Source organism: Mesoplodon mirus, assembly GCF_964341445.2.
Source record: "Mesoplodon mirus genome assembly, chromosome: 3".
Lineage (NCBI taxonomy): Eukaryota > Metazoa > Chordata > Mammalia > Artiodactyla > Ziphiidae > Mesoplodon > Mesoplodon mirus.
Genome location: NC_138978.1, coordinates 169,932,065 through 169,954,325, shown reverse-complemented (window position 1 = coordinate 169,954,325; position 22,261 = coordinate 169,932,065). Strand labels below are relative to the sequence as shown.

At 36.8% G+C, this 22,261-nt stretch overlaps 1 protein-coding gene across 10 annotated transcripts in view; it reads left to right on the top strand.

Moving 5' to 3' along the window:
• The window catches only part of DNM3 (dynamin 3), a 591,572-nt gene that overhangs the window by 253,024 nt on the left and 316,287 nt on the right, over nucleotides 1-22,261 (top strand). For 7 of the 10 annotated variants that reach the window (XR_014293318.1, XR_014293319.1, XM_082612948.1 and 4 more), the window contains exons 13-14: nucleotides 4,099-4,150; nucleotides 4,978-5,007. Coding sequence is in view for 7 of the 10 variants with exons in the window: in XM_082612948.1 (XP_082469074.1) it covers nucleotides 4,099-4,150; nucleotides 4,978-5,007 (82 nt within the window). In the remaining 3 variants the exon portion in view is untranslated. The remainder of the gene's footprint in view (nucleotides 1-4,098; nucleotides 4,151-4,977; nucleotides 5,008-22,261) is intronic. The other 3 variants (XR_014293317.1, XM_082612946.1, XM_082612952.1) reach the window with 1 other exon arrangement.

Genomic DNA, 22,261 nt, shown 5'->3' with positions numbered 1-22,261 from the left:
CCGCGGCATGTGGGATCTTCCCAGACGGGGGCACGAACCCGTGTCCCCTGCATCGGCAGGCGGACTCTCAACCACTGCGCCACCAGGGAAGCCCTGTCATTATAGTCTTATTGCATATGCACATGGACATGGATAGACACAAATATGCAAAAATTTTTTTGAGCTAAGAGGTAACATGGATTATTTTTCTTTGAATGTCTTTCAATGTGCTCTTATTTTTATAAAAAGTTAAACCTTTTGTTATATAATTTCAAAATCATTATGTTTCAGAGCATTAAACTAATTAACCTAATTTGGTTTTATGTGTTTTAATGTTCTGGCGAACTCTTCAGCAGTGACTTGTGTGTAGTAGGAATTTTATATGATTAATAACGTACACACAGATAATAAGATATGGGGTTAATTATATCCCACATTTGAAACAGAAGCACTTTTTTTGGCTTTCTATTACAGCCTCACATATTTATTCTTTTAGAGCTTATTCCTTAGTTATTTGTGTTTTGTGTATGTGTGTCACTACCCACACTAGATAAATTGTAGGCTCTTTTTACAAGGACCATATCTTATTTATGTTTATATGTTCCACAGAGTTCCTTTCAGATAGTTGGTGCCCTAAAAGTTTTGACTTATGTCAAATTAAAACATTATATATAGGTGTGTTTTACAATATTGCAGATATAACCAGTTAAGGACCTACTACCAAGAATACCTCCAGAGACTCAAATTAACTTGCAAGTCCTTACATGGTTTTCTGTGAACACATTTTTAAATAAGTATTTTGAAATACTTTCAGTCCAGTTATCATTGCATTCCTAAGAATTATGATAAAGGATGTTTTCTATCTAGGCAGATTATTTTTTATTATGTTACTTATGGAGTAGCTTTAAGTACCTAAATACATCATTAACAGAAGTATCTTTGGATTTATGGGGCCAGTTGCTGCAAAAAAGATTATTTTTTAGGTGAAAAGTAAAGGTAATTTAGTATTTGTTCTAACACTAATATTTGAGATTGGCTTATAAAATAAATCTATTTTTTCCCTGCATATTCTTATAAGTGGTAGATCCTAAATATGCATTATTTAGTAGATGAACATTCTATGTCAGTGGAAAATCTCTTCACCTAGTGGATTTCACAAGCATCTTAGAGTAACTTTGCATCTCAAGGAATCTTAGATGTAAAAGAAACTTAAGAAACAGTCCCCCAGCACTTGTCTCTGTCTCTCTGACTACACACACACACACACGCACACACACACACACACTTTATAGCCAAGAAAGCCAAGAAACTAAGGTCTATTTAGGTCATACTCTTTGCCTAAGGTAGCACAAGGAGTCATCAACAATCTCTATGTTTTTTGCTTTATATTCAGTTTCTTTTCTCTTATATGATTTTTAGGGGACCTATACATAATTTGAGGGTCCCCAGTAGTTCACCTACTTCAAAGTAAACACCTGTAAATCTGCCATAGTTCTAAGTTACCACTACTAGTCAGTGATTTATTTTAAAATAGTTCCTGTTTTTTTAAAAAAAAAAAAAAAAACCTCTAAAACACAAGTATGATGCTTGAGAGAGATGGTCATATCCATGAAGAAGGCATGATCACATTATAATAGTAGTTTTCCCATTTCTTCCTAGAAGAGAGGAAAGCCTGGAGGACCCTGGAGAAAGAAAACATGGGATCTGAAGCCCCAGGAAGAGTAGTACTTTAGGCACACTTTGTGCATCAGGGCATGGTGGGCAGCCAGAGGGCAGTGTGGGCTCATCAGACCCCTGGTCACAGACACAACCTTCACCTCATTCACAACCTCACCACAAAAACCTGAATAATGTAGATTTGGATTATGCAGAGAAAAGGTTGGAGAGAGATGAATTTCATAGTAATTAAGGGAATTAAGCATTTAACTAAAGAATAGAAAAATAATAAGAACTGAGGAGAGAAGAAAAGCTAACTCTGAAATTAGCAAATTGAAAAAGAAAGAGACACAAAACATCTTTATTAATGAAATACAGTGTGGCCTTTTAGCACCCACCTCTTCCCCATCCTCAGTTGAAGGTAGTATATAGTTTTTCTATGAGTTTGAAGGGAAACACCTTAAATACATCATGGGAGATTATAAAAGATTGCCATTTTGAGCAACTGTTCTAAGTGTGGCATTGATTTCTGATGTGCTGCTGAGCTATAATATCCCACTACTTTAAACAGTTGATTGATAACCTTAATCTATCTTTTCTCTGTTTTAGACTATTTCATTAATCTCTAAAACAGCTTCTATAAACAACTAAACAATCAGAGGGTTCAGTATTGCTAGTCTTCTCAGAATAACCAAAATGAGTTGTATTTTCTTATATTGATATATGTTTACTCATGGACTCACCAAAAGAAAGCCTTCAATCTTTTGAGAGATAGAGTAACATATTGCCTAATCCTGAGATTTCTGGGGTTAAATTGTTGGGGTGATATCTGACTCTTATCCCTTCTGTGCTCCTGTTATAATGGTATCAGCCTCATTGGATTTCTCATTCAACAGATATTTGTTGAAGCCAACTATGTGCCAGGTAGTTTCTACGCACTGGGGTTATAGCAGTGAATGAAACAGGCAAAAACCCCTGCTCACAAGGAGCTTTCATTCTAATGGAGGGAGGCAGATAATAAACACAAAAAAAATCAGTCAACTATATAGTATGTTTGAAGGTGAAAAATGCCATAGAGAAAAGCAGAACAGTATAAAGGGGATGAGAATCCTGGAGGAAGGGAGGGATTCAATTTTGAATAGGGTGGTTGTGGTAGGTCTCACTGTAAAGATAAATTGGAATAAAGACTTGAAGGAGGTGATGTTGGGAGCCTAGGCTGATGGAGCAGCTGGCATAAAGGCTTTGAGGTGGGAGTGTGCATGGTGGGATCAAAAAAAAAAAAAGGAGATCAGTATGGCTGGACCTTTCGAATGAAAGAGGTGGAGAATAGGAGGAGATGAGTCAAAGAGGTGGAGAGTGGGGGTTAAGGGCCTTGTGGACCATTGCAAGAATTTTGACTTTTACCCTGAGTGTAATTGTATTGCATAGCAATAGAGGGTTTTGAGCAGAAGAGTGACAGGAACCCCCCTTTAAAAGGATCACTCTGGCTTCTGTGTTGAGAATAGACATTAGGGGGACAAGCGTGTAAGACCAAAGAGACCAAAGAGTAAGTGATGACAACAGTGCAAGTGAGAGATAATGGTGGCTTGGAACAAGATAGTGGCAATGGAATAAAAAGATGTTGAATTTTAAAGACATTTTGAGTAGAGTCAATAGCATTTTCTGACGATTTGATGTGGAAGAGAAAGGGGAACCAAGGACTTTGGCTTAAGCACTTGGCAATATGGAATTGCCATTAATTAAAAAGGGGAAGAATGTGGGTGGAACAGGATTTAGGGAGGATGTCACAAGTTCAGTTTTCACAGATTAAGTTTGAGATGCCCATTAGACATCCAAGTGGAAATTTTGAGTTGTTGAAAACATATTTGAGTCTAGAATTGATGAGATGGGTCCAAGCTGAAGATGCACTATGGGAGTTGTCAGAGTATAGTGGAATTCAAAGCAATGAGATTAGATGATATCATGAGTTTGGGGTCTGGAATTAGACTACCTAGTACCAGCACTTGTTAGCTGAGTAATTTTGGGGAAGCCACTCAGCTTCTCTGTGACTCAGTCTCTCTATATGTAAAATGAATGAATATTACCTCACAGGGTTAAAATTAAAATAAAATCACTAATATCTGTAAACCACTTAGAACATGGCATATACTCAAAAAGTGCTGTCAATTTTCAGTACAATCTTATATACCTGTGGGATATCACTAATCCTTAACCTTGACTTATTAATGCAGCAATACAGGTTTTCTTCCTGTGGTGTATTTTTGATTTGTGATTACTAATTGGTTCTAGAAGTTCCATTGAGTTGGTTTTGCTTCCAGAATTAAACTGACCTGGATTTTTTATATTAGATCTGCCTCAGTTGTTGATATATTTTTAATGCCTGTATTTATTTTAGTATCTGTTACTTGCTCAGAAAAAAATCTTATGATTTTCTTCAGTGCTTCTCTCCTTTGCTTTTCTCAGTGCTCAGCAGAGGAGCAGTCAGGTTCACAAGAAAAACACAATTGGAAATCAGGTAGGAATGTTTAAAAGAATTAGAGCATGCATGTCCCAAAGAATTTGAACTAAATTGCTTGATTGACTTTTTTTAAATGCAAATTAATCATGTGCAAGTTTTGCTGGAAGTGCAACTTTTTGTTTTGTTTTTGCTTTTAAAGTTTTTGGAGTGAATTGCATTTTTTTTTTTTTTTTTTTTGCTGTTTTATGCAGTTAACCCTATTGATTTATTTTAAATAACTTTTCTGCTATTTGCTCTGCTTTTCAAATTTGACTCCTTGTGTCCTGCTTTGCTTGCTTACATTACCCCTAAATTTGATTTAACATTGACTCTGTGAGTCAGTTCAAGGTTAAAATATGGTGAGTAGTTGCATGAGCTTTCTGGTGCTGCTGACTAGTTCACACATTTGCACAGCTTGGTAACAGTGAAGGGACAGCTCTAAAGAAGGCAGTTTGGGATTTAAGATTTAATCTCTGCCACACCACATCTTGTTGGTTAATGAAGATGTTAATTCCTAAGAAGATCTGATCTTTTAAGTTTTTGTGTTTTGGGCTGGCCAGCTGTCTCTGACTAATAGCGCTCTGCAGAGATTGCATTAACTCTGACAGTTTGCTGTTTCTTTTATGTTTTATGTGATAATGAATATTTGCATTGTTATTTCTTTTCAAGTCAAAACAATGATGGTTTTATAGTTTTTTTTAAAATTCAGAGGTACAATTGTTGAACAAATTGAAACCTCTGCTCTAAAATTTTTTCCATTGTTTTGAAAGGAGAAGAGGTAATAATAGACTTTATTTTGAAAACTTTTTTTCTGAACTAAAGCATATAATTCTTTGCTATTTCAGGGAACCAATCTTCCGCCTTCAAGGCAAATTGTACGAGCTAAGTTCTGTAAGCTTTACTGTTGCTTTTTCATTTAGCATCCCAAGGGCACAGTTTGTCTTTAACTGATTAACTCAACTAGCGCTTGCTACTAATTTTTTTAAACTTAGATTGTCTTGTCCATAACACCCTATCATTGAAATAAAAATCCTCTTAAGAGGGTTCATCCCTTCACTGCTAATAACTTGCTGTGATTGAAAGGTATGAACTAGTAAATTCTAAAATGCTGTAATAATAAATGTTTAACACTGTGGGTGCTTTGATATTTCTCTAATTTTAATGGGCCTTAAAATAATTAAAATCATTAATGACCTTCATATCTGTCCTCTTATGCTATGTTGTTATAAGGTGTAAGCCTTTCATTTCCCCTTCTATGATAATATTTCCAATAAATGTAGGTGACACTTCTAACAGGTGGGTGAATATTAAACAACTGATTTTGATATATCTGTTGATACTACCCAATAGCAATTATTTGTATTTATTTTTTAAAAAATAATAAAACAAAAAGTAAAATTACACTGATTCACATTTTATATGGCTTTAGAGTTGAAGCTTTTAAAACCAGATGCTATATCTTCACTTAATGGAAGTATAAAGATATTGTCAAATTACTAGCATTAAAAGAAAAAAGAAATTATACTCATTTCTACCATGGGCAAGGCAGCCCTAAAATCTTTCTTCCAGCTATGCACAACTTGAGAATGAGATCGGAAGATGGGTCAGTTATTTTCTTCATGATGCTTTGGCAGAAACAAACTTTGGAGCGAGATATTCCTGGGTTCAAATTCTCCTCTGTCACATAGTAGCAATGTGGCCTTGGACAAATTGAACCTGAGTTTGCCCAATTGTGTGATGGGAAGAATAGAAAATATCTCTGCCTGGTGATTGTGAGAATCAGAAATAACCTACACCATGAGGTTTGCAGCTGGGTACTAGATACGTGCCCTATAAAGAGTAGACGGTAGGTAGGTAGGTGCTGCTTCTTGGAACTTTGGGGAGAAAAAAAATATGGAGTATAAGAAAGTTATAAAAGTTATTAAATGAGAACAGTGAAACATTTGGGAAAATTAGAAGCTATGGCAATTATTCTGTAGATTACAATGGCTAGATTAAGCCTGGGTGTGGTGTAATGGATTTACCTATAAAACTTTCCTCATGGTCAGAATTCTAGCTCATAGAAGTTTATACTTATTGGAAAAGCAATAGTATAGTGGCATAAATGCATACTTTAAATCAGATCTGGATGGAAACTCAGAGCAGTTTTTAATTATATTGCCTCCAAATGCTAAAATCATGCTAATTGTGTTTCTGTGCCTTTCCTTTCACTGAGTACTTCAAAGCCCATACATTATGGAAGTTTTATAACTCAAGATAATAGAATTGGGGTGAGTGTTGTAATAGAATACAGATCCCTTATCCAAAACCTCTGGGGCCAGATGTGCCTTGAAGGTCAGAACTTTCTGGATTTTAGAAAAATATTGCATATATTATATATTACCCAGTATTCCTGTGGGGTCAGAGGCAGCACCCTGTAATTAAACATATTGTATTTCTGCAGTGAAACAAATGATAATCACACCAAGTAGATTAAATGAAAGACATAAATATTTTCACATCAAGTCAGGTTTTGCTGCCAAATTTATTGCTGTTGTTGCTGTTGTTTTAACCTTTCACTTTGCAAGTAAGAGGTTATGAACCTGAATATCTTATTTTTCAGAACCAAATCCAATAATTAAACACTATACAGTATATTTTAAAGAATCCTTTATTGTTTTTTTTCTGCTTAGCAGAAATGAACCATAATGACTTGAAACCCCTTTTTTTTATGAATCTGAATAACTGAGGTTGATTTGGGTTTGTATTAAAAAATCAAGAAGCTCAAAAGACAGGGAGCTTTGGAGCTTAGCCTGCTAACTGATGTCAGCTTTAATGGTTGGTGAGGCTAAGATACTCTGCACTATCCTAGCAAATGCTTCATTCATTCTGATATCCTCTTAGCACTCCTGATTATAAGAGATGGCTGTGCAGAATCTATTCTGAATACTTTGGAAGAATTTGAAGAAAGAAAAATTCCTCCTTAAAGTCTAAATCCCCATTTGTTTTCACCTGCCTAAAAATTTGTCTGCTTAACAGTTCTACATGCTGGTGTCAACAAATGTATGAAAAAAATGTGAGCACACAATTAGCCTAAAGTTGCACTGCCCAGAAATTTCAACGTAAACTTCATTCATCCCTTCACTCATCCCTTGTGTATTTGAAACTTTTGAGAGTCAAAACTGTGATAGATGTTAGAATGATGAATAAATCATGGGCCCTGCTGTCAGGGAGCTCACATCCCAGTGGGGATTATGGTAAGTAGTTGAAGTCTGTCCCCTTTTTCAAGGTTAGCTCCTTCTGATACTTCAGGCCTCATTGAAACATCACTTCAGTAAGAGGCTGGCCCTGACTGTTGAATCTAAAGTCACCTTTCCTCCCCCAAATCTTGTCATTATTATCTATCTTGTTTATTTATTATTTTTTGTTTTCTTTCACTAGGACAGTAAGCTCCATTAAAGCTATTTCTTTTAAATTTTATTTTTTTATTTTTTTGGCTGTGCTGGGTCTTTGTTGCTGCACGTGGGCTTTCTCTAGTTGGGGTGAGCGGGGGCTACTCTTTGTTGTGCTGCATGAGCTTCTCATTGCAGTGGCTTCTCTTGTTGTGGAGCACAGACTCTAGGCACGTGGGCTCCAGTAGTTGCAGCATGTGGGCTCAGTAATTGTGGCACTTGGGCCCTAGAGTGTGTGGGCTTCAGTAGTTGCAACACGTGGGCTCAGTAGTTGCAGCTTGCGGGCTCTAGAGCGCAGGCTCAGTAGTTGTGGCACACGGGCTTAGTTGCTCTGCGGCATGTGGAATCTTCCTGGACCAGGGCTCGAACCTGTGTCCCCTGCATTGGCAGGCAGATTCTTAACCACTGTGCCACTAGGGAAGTCCCAAAGCTATTTTTTTTGTGTGTGTGATGGTGAAAGTAGTGGAGTATCATTGTAAGGTTTTAAGTGCAATCATAATAATACTTTAGAAAGATCATTTTGCCTATAGTGTGGAGAAAGATTTTGAAGGGAGGACGAGATTAGAAAAAGTAGACTAGTTAGGAGTCTAGTCTAGGAGTCTAGCCTCCTAACAGTTAAGAGGCTGTTGCACACAAAAGATTATGATTATTTGGGTTAGCTAAGTTCTCTGTACTAGATTTGAGGAGAAGCTGATGAATTCAGGAGATATTAAGTAGAAAGAATCTAAAGGATTGTGATGAATTAGATGTTGAGGAGAGCACTGGGGATTGTCAGCAATGCAGTGTGGACACCTGATTTAGGCACAGATGAGATGGTGGTGCTCTTCATGGAGAAAGGAACATAGTGAGGAAGGGTAGATATGTTGAATATAGTCACTGTGGAAGATTGGAGTAAAAATATCCAGTGGGAAGTTGGATGAAAGTGCCTAGACTTCAGAAGAGACAGAGAACCATTTATTCCAAAAATAGGGAACCAGTGAAAGATTTCCAGTAGGGAAGGGGTATCATCTGATTTATATGTTGGAAAGATCGGTGTATTAGCCATATGAAATGATTTGGAAGAATAAAACTAGATATATGGAAACTGATGAAGATATTTCTGAAATAATTCAGGTAAGAAAATACAAATGTCAATAGCAGGAGGTATCTAAGAGAAGGACAGGTTCAAAAATATGTTTAGGGGATGGAAAGAGTTATAAATAGTTGTGGAGTTGGGTGGGGGGTGTTAAGTCATTCTCCCAGGCTATGGCTAGGGAGGTCTACTGACAAAGGGAGTACAGATGAAGGAGGAGCAGATTTCAGTGGAGGTGGGAGAAGAAGTGGTGATTTCAGTTTCAGATATATTTTTTGTGCCTATTGGAGATGTCAGTAGAGTTTGAGGTTCAAGACTCATCTAGACTGGAGATATAAGTTTTACAGTTCTCAATGTGTACATCGTAGTTGAAGCCATGGGAGTAGATGAGATCACCTCCAGAAGATGAAAGCATAGAAGGAAATGTGGGATTTAAAGGATAAAAGAGAAAGAAGAGTTGGGACAGAACGAGGAACTGAAAAGGAGTCTAAGACGTGATAAGAGAAGTAGGAAAACTTGGAGAGTAGTAGAATGAGAGCTCAGGCAAGAGACTGTTTCAAAGAGGGAATGGTCAAGTAGTATTAGATATTTCCAAGAGCTCAAGAAGCACTGGGGAAGTTGTCAGATGGGTGGACTGGTAGAAGGTCCTGCACATTGTTTGGACCACCGAGGTAGTACCAGTCCTCTTGGTCTTGTGAACTGCTTTTCTACTCCACAGCTGGAGGGTAGAGCAAATCTAAGAAAGCAGGCAATGGAATTAATACCCTGAGCTGAAGTTTTTCTAGGGAAGCAGCATGTAAGGTCAAAAGAGCAGATGAGTTAAAGTTTTGAAGAAAGACAGTTTGAAATAAAGGATTGATATGAATGGTTCTGATTAGTGTACTAGTCATGACATTAGTCAGGAGAGGTTAACCAAGTAACAATCCCAGAATTTCAATAGCTTAATATAATAACAATTTAATTCACCCTGCTATGGCAATTCAATCAAGTCATCTAGATGGGGCTGGGGTGAGGCAACCCTGCTTCACGTGGTCAGTCACGGACTTTCGAATTCTCTTCATTCTTCCAAAAGATGAGAAGGAACGAAGGCTGAGTGTCTTTTTGAATTATGGTTTTCTCAGGGTATATGCCCAGGAGTGGGACTGCTGGGTCATATGGTAGTTCTATTTTCAGTCTTTTAAGGAACCTCCATACTGTTCTCCATAGTAGCTGTATCAATTTACATTCCCACCAACAATGCAGAAGGGTTCCCTTTTCTCCACACCCTCTCCAGCATTTATTGTTTATAGATTTTTTGATGATGACCATTCTGACCAGTGTGAGGTGATACCTCATTGTGGTTTTGATTTGCATTTCTCTGATTATTAGTGGTGTTGAGCATCACAGGGAGAGGAAGGGGAAGCTGGGATGAAGTGAGAGAGTAGCACTGACATATATACACTAACAAATGTAAAATGGATGGCTAGTGGGAAGCAGCCGCATAGCACAGGGAGATCAGCTCGATGCTTTGTGACCACCTAGAGGGATGGGATGGGGAGGGGGGGGAAGGAGGCTCAAGAGGCAGGTGATATGGGGATATGTGTATACGTATAGCTGATTCACTTTGTTGTACAGCAGAAACTAACACAGCATTGTAAAGCAATTATACTCCAATAAAGATATAAAAAATAAAGAAAACAAAAGAAGGCTGAGTGAGGGAGGTTTGTAAGGACCGGCCTGGAAGTGGCACACATCTTTTCCATTTCCATTCCATTGACCAGAACTCAGTCGTGGCCTCACCTAACTGCAAAGGAAACAGGAAAATATAATCTGAGATTGGGCCCAGAAAAAAAGACAAGACAAAAGATGATGTTGACTGAAAATTGAAAGGAAATGGGGAAACAAGGGCACTGGGGTTTTTCTGAAATTAGAGAAAATGTGTACCAGGATTAAGGGGAAAAATTAGGGTTGCAGGTTGAAGTCAGTGAGTGGGATGTTGTATCTCAAGGTTTAAGAGGGAAGAGAATGCCACCTTAAAGTCATAGATGTTATTGGAATAAGAAGGAACAGACACTGGAGGAGGGAAATGACAAATGATAGCTACAGATATTTGTGGAACATTGTCTTCAGGAGGTCTGTGTAGTAAAAAGAAATAGGGATGAAGTTTTCTGGAGTTGAATGTGTTAAGGGCCAGGATATATTGAGACCAGGAGGAATGATGTGGCTTTTACGTGACTGATAATCCATTCCTTTAGCTGTAAAAGTCTACAGCCAGAAGTGCTGACCTGCTCTTTGGCCCAGACTGCATCCAACTGCAATTGCGTAACTAGGAAGACCTTTTCCTTTGGCAGGGAGCAGAGCAGGTGCTTGCAGGATACCTCCTAGTTCCGGACTATCAGGGTACCTTCTAGTACTGGGCTTATTGTCCATTTTGTTTCCCACCAACGTGCCTTCTGTTGCTCTAACTTTAGAATCAATTGTGAAATTTGGCTTTCCCAAACCTACAAGTCTCCAGATAACTGGATTCTCAACCTTCTTGAATTGTAGGCTGTAAGGTAAAAAGACCTTTCTTATCAACACAGGGTCTCTTCCCTCCCTACTTTCTGAAAGCTAGTTTCAGCAGACAGTAGTCTCTTTTCCTTAGGACCCCCTACAGGTCTAAAAAGATCAACACACTCCAATATTCTAAAATTTTCCTACCAAGTTCCCTAGTTCTTCCATCTCCGTAAGTAATAGTTCGAGACCACTGTTAAAAGAGGTGAGAGTTCTGGGTTTCCCTGGTGGCGCAGTGGTTGAGAATCTGCCTGCTAATGCAGGGGACACAGGTTTGAGCCCTGGTCTGGGAGGATCCCACATGCCGCGGAGCAACTAGGCCCGTGAGCCACAACTACTGAGCCTGCGCGTCTGGAGCCTGTGCTCCACAACAAGAGAGGCCACGATAGTGAGAGGCCCGCACACCGCGATGAAGAGTGGCCCCCGCTTGCCACAACTAGAGAAAGCCCTCGCACAGAAACGAAGACCCAACACAGCAAAAATAAATAAATTAATTAAAATGATCCAGAATGTACCTTAAAAAAAAAAAAAAGCAGGTTACTCTTGTAGAGGGTGGCAGGTGGTGTTTTCTGAAGATGCTGCCAACACTACATTTAACACTCCAGGCTCTTAAAAAAAAAAAAAAAGAAAGAGGTGAGAGTTTAATCAGCTATTTTACAGCTGGATAGCAAAGACTGCCAACTTCCTAGGCTACAATAGAGGGCTCCTAACAGCCCTCCCTCCTTTTGTCCACTCAGCTAATTCCACCTTTCAGGGTCTGTCACTTTTAATTCCCACACTCATGTGACTTCCTGGTACCAATATCTATATCAGGATTCTTTCAGATATAAATTTCAGAAGAACTCAATTTAAATGACCTTGGAAGAAAGTGAATTAATTCGTTTACATGATTGAACATTTCATAGATAGTGTTAAGTACTATTTATCCATGGCTCAAACAGTATCAAGATGAACTGATTTGATAAACCATGATGAACTAGACAAACTCTTTCCAGTTTTTGGTTCTGCTTCTTTGCTATTGGCTCTATTCTTCGGCCCCAAAGAATTGCAATATGGCAGCCAGGGGGTTTCCTTCCTGGTTTGAATCCCACAGAAATAAATGAGTCTTTCTCCCAGAATTCTCAGAAGAACTCCTGAGATGCACTCTGATTGGACAGGCTTGGATCATGTGCTCATTTCTGAACCAATCACTGTGGCCAGAGAAAGAGATGTACTGATTGGCTTAAGCCAGATCACGTGGACTGGAAGTGGAGGTGGTTTTCTCTCCACTTGAAGTCAGAGCTATTGTTAGAAGAAGAGAGAATAGGGGCAGGAGGAAGTGCATCAGAGATGATGGCTACAGGTACTCGTTGAGCATTGTTTGTCTTCAGAACAATTTACTTTGGGTAATAGAATTCTTGTAGGTTTTGTCTTCTTGAAGGAATATAAGGTTTTTAATACCTCATTATTAAAACCCTATTTTCATTTATTGATTAAATTTAATAATTTTCCCAATTCATCCTCCGACTTTCTATCTCCTTCCTCCTTCTCTTTCTTTCTTTTTAAAAAATAATTCTATTGACTATACAAAGTTGAGAAGTAATATAGTACAATTGTTCTTCAGAGCTGGAATTGTGAAGCCACTCTGTGACCAGGAACAAATTATTTAACCTTCCTGTTCCTCAGGTTTCTAATTTATAATAAGCTGATAAGAATTGGAACTGCTTCACAAGGTTTTTGTAAGTATTAAATAAGATAATACAATTTAGGTACCTAGAACAGGGACTGACTGATAGTAAGTGCTATGTAAAGTACTTCCTATTATTATTGTTGTTGTTGTTATCTATTTGTATTATTCTGTTAGTCTTCAAGAAAGATAGTAATATAATTGCTTTTATTTTCAAATTGAACCTTTTCTCCCTTGGAAGTGGGGAGACTGTTACAAAGCAACAATGAAATCTGCATATCCAGTAATGGTTTATGGATTAATTTTTTTAAGGTTGTACTCCATTTATAGTTATTATAAAATATTGGCTACAGGCTGTGTATTGTACAATATATCCTTGCAGCTTATTTTATATGTAATAGTTTCTACCTCTTAATTCCCTACCCCTAGATTGCCCCTCTCCCCAGTGGTGACCACTAGTTTGTTCTCTATATCTGTGAGTCTGTTTCTTTTTTGTTATATTGACTAGTTTGTTGTATTTTTCAGATTCTACATATAAGCATTATCATATAGTAGTAGTCTTTCTCTGTCTGACTTATTTCACTTAGCAAAATACCCTCCAAGTCCATCAGTGTTGTTGCAAATGGCAAAATTTCATTCTTTTTTATGGCTGAATGGTATTCTACTGTGTATGTATAGCATATTTTCTTAATTGGTTCATCTGTTGATGGACACTTAGGTTGCTTCCATATCTTGGCAATTGTAAATAATGCTGCTATGAACGTTGGGGTACATGTATCTTTTCAAATCAGTGCTTTTGTTTTTTTCAGGTATATGCCCAGGAGTGGAATTGCTGGGTCATATGGTAGTTCTATTTTTAGTTTTTTGAGAAATCTCCATACTGTTTTCAAGTATTGGTTGCTGCACCAATTTACATTCCCACCAACAGTGTACAAATGTTCCCTTTTCTCCACATCCTTGCCAACATTTGTTATTTGTGTTCTTTTCGATGATTGCCATTCTGACAGGTGTGAGGTGATATCTCATTGTGGTTTTGACTTGCATTTCCCTGATGATTAGCCATGTTGAGCATCTTTTCATGTCCCTGTTGGCCATCTGTATTTCCTTTTTGGAGAAATGTCTATTCAGGTCTTCTGCCCATTTTTTAATCAGGTTTTTTGTTTTTTTTTTAATGTTGAGTTGTAGGATCTGTTCATATATTTCAGATATTAACCCCTTACTGGTCATATCATTTGCAAATATTTTCTCCCATTCAAGTAGGTTGTCTTTTCATTTTGTCGATGGTTTCCTTTGCTGTGCAAAAGCTTTTAAGTTTAATTAGGTCACATGTATTTATTTTTGCTTTCATTTCCTTTGCTTTAGGAGATAGATCCAAAAAAATATTGCTACAATTTATATCAAAGAGTGTTCTGCCTACATTTTCTCCTAGAAGTTTTCTGGTTTCCAGTTTTACATTTAGATCTTTAATCCATTTTGAGTTTATTTTCATATATGGTGTTAGAGAAAATTCTAATTTCATTCTTTTATGTGTAACTGTCCAATTTTCCCAGCACCACTTATTGAAGAGACTGGCTTTTTTCCAATGTATATTCTTTCTTCCTTTGTTGTAGATTAATTGACCATGAGTATGTGTTTATTTCTGGGCTCTCTATTCCATTCCATTGATCTATGCATCTGTTTTTGTGCCAGTACCATACTGTTTTGATTACTGTAGCCTTGTAGTATATTCTGAAGTCAGGGAGTGTGAATCCTCCAGCTCTGTTCTTCTCTCTCAAGATTGCTTTGGCTATTTGGGATCTTTTGTGTTTTCATACCAATTTTAGAATTTTTCTAGTTCTGTGAAAATACCATTGGTACTTTGATAGGGATTGCATTGAATCTGTAGATTTCCTTTGCTGGTGTGGTCATTTTAACAGTATTAACTTTTGCAATCCAAGAACACAATATATCTTTCTATCTCTTTGTGTTGTCTTCAGTTTCTTCCATCAGTGTCTTATAATTTTCCAAGTACAGGTCTCTTACTTCCTTAGGTAGGTTTATTCCTCAGTATTTTATTCTTTTTGATGTGATGGTAAATGGGATTGTTTCCTTAATTTCTCTTTCTTGTAGTTCATTGTTAGTATATAGAAATGCAACAGATTTTTGTATATTAATTTTGTATCCTGTGACTTTACTGAATTCATTGATGAGCTCTAGTAGTTTTCTGGTGGTGTCTTTAGGATTTTTTATGTATAGTATCCTGCCATCTGTAAATAGTGACAGTTTTACTTCTTCACTTCCAATTTGGATTCCTCTTATTTCTTCTCTCACTGCTGTGGCTAAGACTTTCAATACTATGTTGAATAAAAGTGGAGAGAGTGGGCATCCTTGTCTTGTTCCTGATGTTAGAGGAAATGCTTTCAGCTTTTCACCATTGAGTATGATGTTAGCTGTGGGTTTGTCATATATGACCTCTATTATGTTGAGGTACATTCCCTCTGTGCCCACTTTCTGGAGAGTTTTTATCATAAATGGATGTTGAATTTTGTCAAAAGCTTTTTCTGCATCTACTCAGGTGATAATATGGTTTTTATTTTTTGGTTTGTTAATATGGTATATCACATTGATTTGTGGATATTGAAAAATCCTTGCATTCTTGGGATAAATCCCACTTGATCATGGTGTATGATCCTTTTAATTTATTGTTGGGTTTAGTTTGCTAATATTTTGTTGAGGATTTTTGCGTCTATGTTCACTGGTGATATTGGTCTGTAATATTCTTTTTTTGTAATATCTTTGTCTAGTTTTGGTAACAGGGTGATGCTGGCCTCATAGAATGAGTTTGAGAGTGTTCCTTCCTCTGCATCATGGACTAATTTTTGAGGGCAGCTTTCTGAGTACAGAATAAGAAAAATGGCTTCACTCCAATATTCTAATAAGCAATTTATAGCATGTCTTTTTAAATAGATGTTATAAATTTTTAGAACCAATCAGCAGTTTCTTTATCAAGTTCTTTTAATTAAAAGTACTTTAAAAAACATTTTTGTAGGAAGAATTGTATAAATTTTTGCTCCATCTCTCTGTTGATCTACAAGGTAGCCAATTTTAATGAAACCTCTATCAATGCTCTAACAGGTGTTTGTGCTTTTTATTAAGAAATAACTGAATATTTAAAAAGTCTCAAAGATTTGTGGCAAGGTATTATATATACCTTTAAGAATATAAATGATTATCTGTATTCATGATACATTAAATAGATGTCCCTTATCAGCAAAGAAGTGTAAATGTAATTTTTATTACATGTATTGGATTGCATTTTAAGGCACACATTTCTAAAATTATGCAGTTCAAGTTTGTGGGAATATAATTTGTCATGCCAATACATGCATATATCACAACTGTTCTAGCATGTACCTTATCTGTAAAATGAGATCTATTCTTCTTAGCTGAGTTTCTTTCCTGTTACGATAATATAGCATTGCTTGTTGCTACTTAGTCTGACAAGGAAGTCTTTAAATTTATAAACTAATTCTGAGACTTCCATTTTCCTTGGTGTATTAGTTTCCTAGGGCTGCTGTAACAAAGTATTGCAAACTTGAGTAGCTTAACACAACAGAAATTTATTCTCTCAAAGTTCTGGAGACTAGAAGTCTGAAATCAAGGTGTGTTTGGGGTTATACTCTCTATGAAGGCTCTAGGGTAGCAGCTTTCCTTGCCTCTTCCTGGCTTCTGGTAGCTCCTAGCATTCCTTGACTTGTAGCTGCCTAACTCTAATCTCTGCCCCCATCTTCACATGGCTTCCTTCCAATGTGTGTCTGCCCATGTGTCCTTTCTTCTTCTTTAAGGACACCAGTCATTGGATTTGGAGCTCACTCTAATGCAGTATGACCTCGTCTTAACTTATTACATCTGCAAAGACCCTGTTTCCAAATAAGGTTACATTCTGAGGTTCCATGGACATTGTGGGAGACACTATTCAACTCACTACACTTTGGATACTTGAAGATTTTCTTTTTCTTCTTTTTAAAATGGCTTATTATAATAAACTTTACCTAGGATTTAGCTTTACAGTTTATTGCTGCACTTTAATTGTTTATTAAACTAAATTTATAATTTGGACCGTTGGAACTTTAAAAGGTATTTTCTTTATTATTCTGTTTTAAGAAAATACTAATACTTTCTCTTACTGAGATAAATCACAGCTATTCTCTCCTTCTGCATGGTACCTTTATTAAAATATTATTTTGATTAGTTTTTTTGAGGGTTGCTTCCTGAGAATTTTTCTTTTTTCTTTAAAACTCTATAGCTTACAAGATAATTTATCATGAGGAAAAAATAAAACGTTTAACACTTTTTTTTTTTTTTTTTTTTTTTTTGGCGGTACGTGGGCCTCTCACTGCCATGGCCTCTCCCGCTGCGGAGCACAGGCTCCAGACGCGCAGACCCAGCGGCCATGGCCCACGGGCCCAGCTGCTACGCGGCACGCGGGATCCTCCCAGACCAGGGCATGAACCCGCACCCCCTGCATTGGCAGGCGGACCCCCAACCACTGTGCCACCAGGGAAGCCCTAACACTTTTTTTAATGGTAATACACACACTCTCTTTTTCCTTATTCATTTTCTATGTCATCTACTCTTCTCTCCAGTCTCGCCCCACCCTCAAGAAAGGGCAGGAGTGGGAGGGAAGAGAACGGCAGAGAGAAAAAACTGACAGAGAAATGGACCCATGAAGTTCCACAGACATGCTGTGGAACTATAAATCCATATAAGATTTGGGAATTTACAATTTCAAAACCTACCAAGTAGGAAAGTTTTATTTACTAAAAAAGATGTAACAAAGTGAAAGGCTCTCTACTCCCACCAATTCTGTAGAAATCACAACAGTTAACCCTGATTACTTATGTTTCAGGTGTAGTTATAGGTACTTCACACACGTTAATTCATTACTCCTCCCAACAACCTTAAGAGGTAGGTACCCTAATTATTTCAATTTTACAGATAAGGAAAGTGAGGCATGGAGAGGCCAAGTCATGTGTCCAGTCATAAAGATGATAACTGACAGCACCAGGATTCAAATCCAGGCAGTTTGATTCTAGACCTTTTTCTCTTAATTACGGTGTTAACCACTGCTTCTAATAGTTCGTAAATTGCACAAAGAATTTTATTTAATAGTCTCAATTATGGCAAGTCACATCATTTCAGTCATTCACTATTATTTTTATTTATTACTTACATTTTTTCTTAATCTAAAGTGGATTGATCCTGAATAGAATGAACTTGGGTTTGTATAAATTAACCTGATTTGGTCATTGTGGGCTGCTATAACAGAGTAACATAGACCAGGTGACTTAAACAATAAACATTTATTTCTTGTGGTTCTGGAGGCTGGAAGTCCAAGATCAGGGTGCCAGCCTGGTTGGGTTCTTGGTGAGGGCCCTCTTCCTGTTTATGTCCTCACGTGGCCTTCCATGGTATATGAAGAGAGAGAGATCCCATGTCTCCTTCTCTTTTTATAAGGTATTAACTCCATCGTCTTCATCCTCATGATCTCACCTAACCCTCGTTACCTCCCAAAGGCCCCACCTCTTAATACCATGCCATTGGGTGTTAGGGTTTCAGCATATAAATTTTCGGGGATCATAAACATTCAGTCTACTGCACGGATCAACAATGAAAAACTATAATAGCTGTTAGAGTGTTTCCTTTTTTATCCCTTAATTCTGTGAAAGTATCTCCAGAGGGACCAATCAATAGCTTATAAAATACAACCAACTTTATTTTAATAAAATCAACAGAGGATGGAGTCCATGAAAGCCACACTTAGTGAAATGTATGGACTGCTAATTTGTTCTGTATCTTTTAAATCTAGACTTCTACTTGAAATAGAACTTAATGTATGTCTCATGATGTTTTTCCAGAAAATACACAGATGTGCTTACTGTAATTTTACAGCCAAGCTACATCTTAATTGAGGGTTTAGGGCTAAAAATCAGTGAGGAGAAAAACCCTATGTATTCAGAATTACCTTGAAATATCCCTTCAGTAGGCAGAATCTAGCCCTACCTTTCAGCTGTGATCTTTCCTCTGGGCAGTTGAGGCCTGGTCTTGTTTCACCAGGGGAAATGGGCACCTGGGCAAACTAAGGGTTTCCCCTCCTGCCTCTCTCCTGCGATCTCACAGCTACCCTTCCTCCCTCCCTGCTTCCCTCTTTTCTTCTTTCTGTCTCTTTTGTCCTAGTTGCCTGACTCTCTCTCTCTCTCTCTCTCTCTTTTTAACATGATATATTTCATTCCAAGTAAATTAAATGCCTGTGTGACTTGAATTCCTTGGAATTTTTGTAACATGTAAAATTTTATTTTCTCCCACTATTATTTTATTAACCACTGTAATTTCAGACCTGAATGTTCCTCTGAATTATCAGATAAATGACATCTTAGTGTCTTCCTGTTTATGACTATTTTCAGTGTTCATGGACATCGGGATTGTATCATTCCCTTGTTCCAGGATACTTAACTCTCACTGTTTTAATTTTCACTTCTTTAATCTCCACTCCATATCTTAGAGAAGAGGTTTCCATTTTATTCCTACACAGCCACCCAGGTGGTGGAGAAACTCCACATGGGTTGCTACTATTTGGCCCAATACCAAAAGTTGCTGGTTTTCTCCCTCAGGCAGGTCTATCATAAACCAAACCTGTGATAGACCCACCCAGGCCCCTCCCTCCCCCAACACTGCCCACTCCACCCCTTACTGCTCCTGATTGCAAGCCTGGGGAATGCCAGTGATTAGCTGCTGGATGTCTCACTCAAGTCTCCTACACCTTCACCGTAGTAGAGTTTCTCCCATTTCCATCCCTTACCAGCTAGCTCATCATCTAATCCTTTGGCCACAGTGACTTTTTAAGTAGTTAGTCAAGGATAGGATAGAGCTGGTACTCTAAAACAGAAATCTCTGCTCAAATTTTCTTTAGTTCTTGCTTCAGCCCTTCCCTTATGTGCACTGTATAGCTTATTTAGCACAGAGTTTCAGTGTAATGTATGATTTTGAAGCTTACTTTTTGTTACACAAGAAATACGTAAACATATTTTCACTGTGAAAAAAGTAATGCACATCAAGTAAATATACCCTTGACCCTTACCCAGTCTCATTCACCTTCATAGCTATAGCTACTGTTACCATTCTGGAGCATATGTACACATATACATACATGCCCAAACACATATGTACATACACACATGATTTGTGATTTTAAAAAATGAAAGGTTTGTACATATTTTACACTATAGTTGTTAGCTCCACAAAGGCAATGACTTTTGTCTCTTGTTAATTGATATATCTGTGACTAGAACCTGGTATACAGTAGATGCTCAGTAAATATATGTGAAGATGAACTAACTTTATCTACTTAATGATATGTCTTGGAGATTTTTTCATGTAAGTACACAGACAGAAGACAAGACTTCTTTTACTGGCACATAGTATTATTGTATATTCCACAGTGCAGATGTGCCAAAGTAAATTTAACCATTCCCCTAAGGATAGGTATTTGTGTTGTTGCCAGTTTTTCCAAAACAGTTGAACCAGTTTATAAACCCAACAACTATTTATGTGAGTACCTGAATCCTCAGTACTGGATAATTATATTTTATATAATTTTGAATAATCTGATGGGAAGAATAATATATTATTTTGAGTTGCATTTCACTTATTGCAAGTTATAGAGCAGCCTTTCAAATATTTAATAGACATTTGTATCCTCTCTCCTATAAAATGTCTGATTATGTCCTTTGTCCATCTTGAAAGGACTGTCGTGTTATTTTCTCATTGACATTTTAGGATTTTTATAGTTTTGATATTAATTTTATGTGTATTATATATAGTACAAATATTTTCTGCTTACTATCACTTGACTTTATTGTATATTATAAAACAAAAGTTATAATTTTGATTTAGACAAATTTTAAAAATTTTGTGGCATTTATATTTTATCTCATATTTTCTTCTAATAAGATTTTTATATATAGCTATATGAAAAAGAAAATTATTTTCTTGCTGATCACATACTTCTATTCTTTAAACCTCAGTCACTTATGTCTATAACTTACTAGAGACAGAAATTATTTTCATGCTTATTGACCAGTAGTATTCTTTTCTGAATAAGCTGTTCATGCCTTTGCTTATATACTCTTTGAAATTTTTCTTTTACTTTTTGACTTATAGAATTTTTGTATAACAATGATATTGCTCTTTTGCCATATTTATTAACAAGCATTTTTCTCATTTTCTTGTGTATGTTTTAATTTTACTTAACAGGTATTTGAGATAAAAGTTTAAAAGTTTTTGTAGTAAAATCTGTTATTCTTTTCTCCTGTCATTTCTTCCACTGCTTTTATGTTTAGAAAGGTAGTATTCACCTCAAAAGCAATTAAATATTCACCTGTGTACTTACAGCATTTTTATGAAGACATTATTGACATTTGTCTCTGTAATCCATTTAGGATTTATCATAGCACGTGGTAGAAGGTAAGGCACTAGCTTGGGGAGCAGAGTGTAGGGATTAAGAGCATGGATTCTGAAGCCTGACGGCCAGGCTTTAATATCTGGCTCTGCCACTCATCAGCTGTGGGCAAATTACTTAACATCCTTGTGCCACAGTTTCCTCCTTTGCAAAAGGGATGTGACTGTTGTATCTGCCTGTTAGAGTTAATGGGATTAAACACATTGGTTCATGTAAAGCACTGAGATCAGTCTTTGCACATTGTAACAACTCAATGATTATTGACAATGACAATAACAATATAATAATTATTATTAAAATTTTATTCCACTGGAGCGAATGTCTAAATATAATTTTTTGCATGATTCATACCATCACAATTGGTTTGCAATACTTCTTTGATCATATAATAATGGCAACAATAACAGTAATAATTATAGCCACTTACCTTTCTTGAAAGCTCAGTCTATGGCTGAGTATTGCACTGTATTCCTTACATCAATGTATGCAGTTCTACAACAACCCTATGAAGTTGGTTCCATTATTTCTCCTATTTTATAAATGATGTAACTGAAGTTTAGAAAAGTTAAATAGTTCACCATAGGTCGCAGAATGGATAAGTGGAAGAATTCTAGCCTCAGTCCAGGCCATGGACCAGTTCTTATCCTAGGATCTGGATTATTTATCCCTCCATCTGTTGATTTTTGTACAATGGCATACTTTTTAATTATTGCAGATGTCTAATATATTTTAATATCTGCTTGGTCATTTTCTTTCATTACTTTTTTAAAAAATGCATTTTGCTTTTGTAGATTATTCATTCTTTCATTTGAAGATTAAAATCTTTTCATATTCCAACTACAGTTCTATTTGAATTTTGATGAGATATTTGTAAAGCTTATAAATTAATATGGGAAAAGTCACATTTTTCATACCCTTTTATCCCATCCAA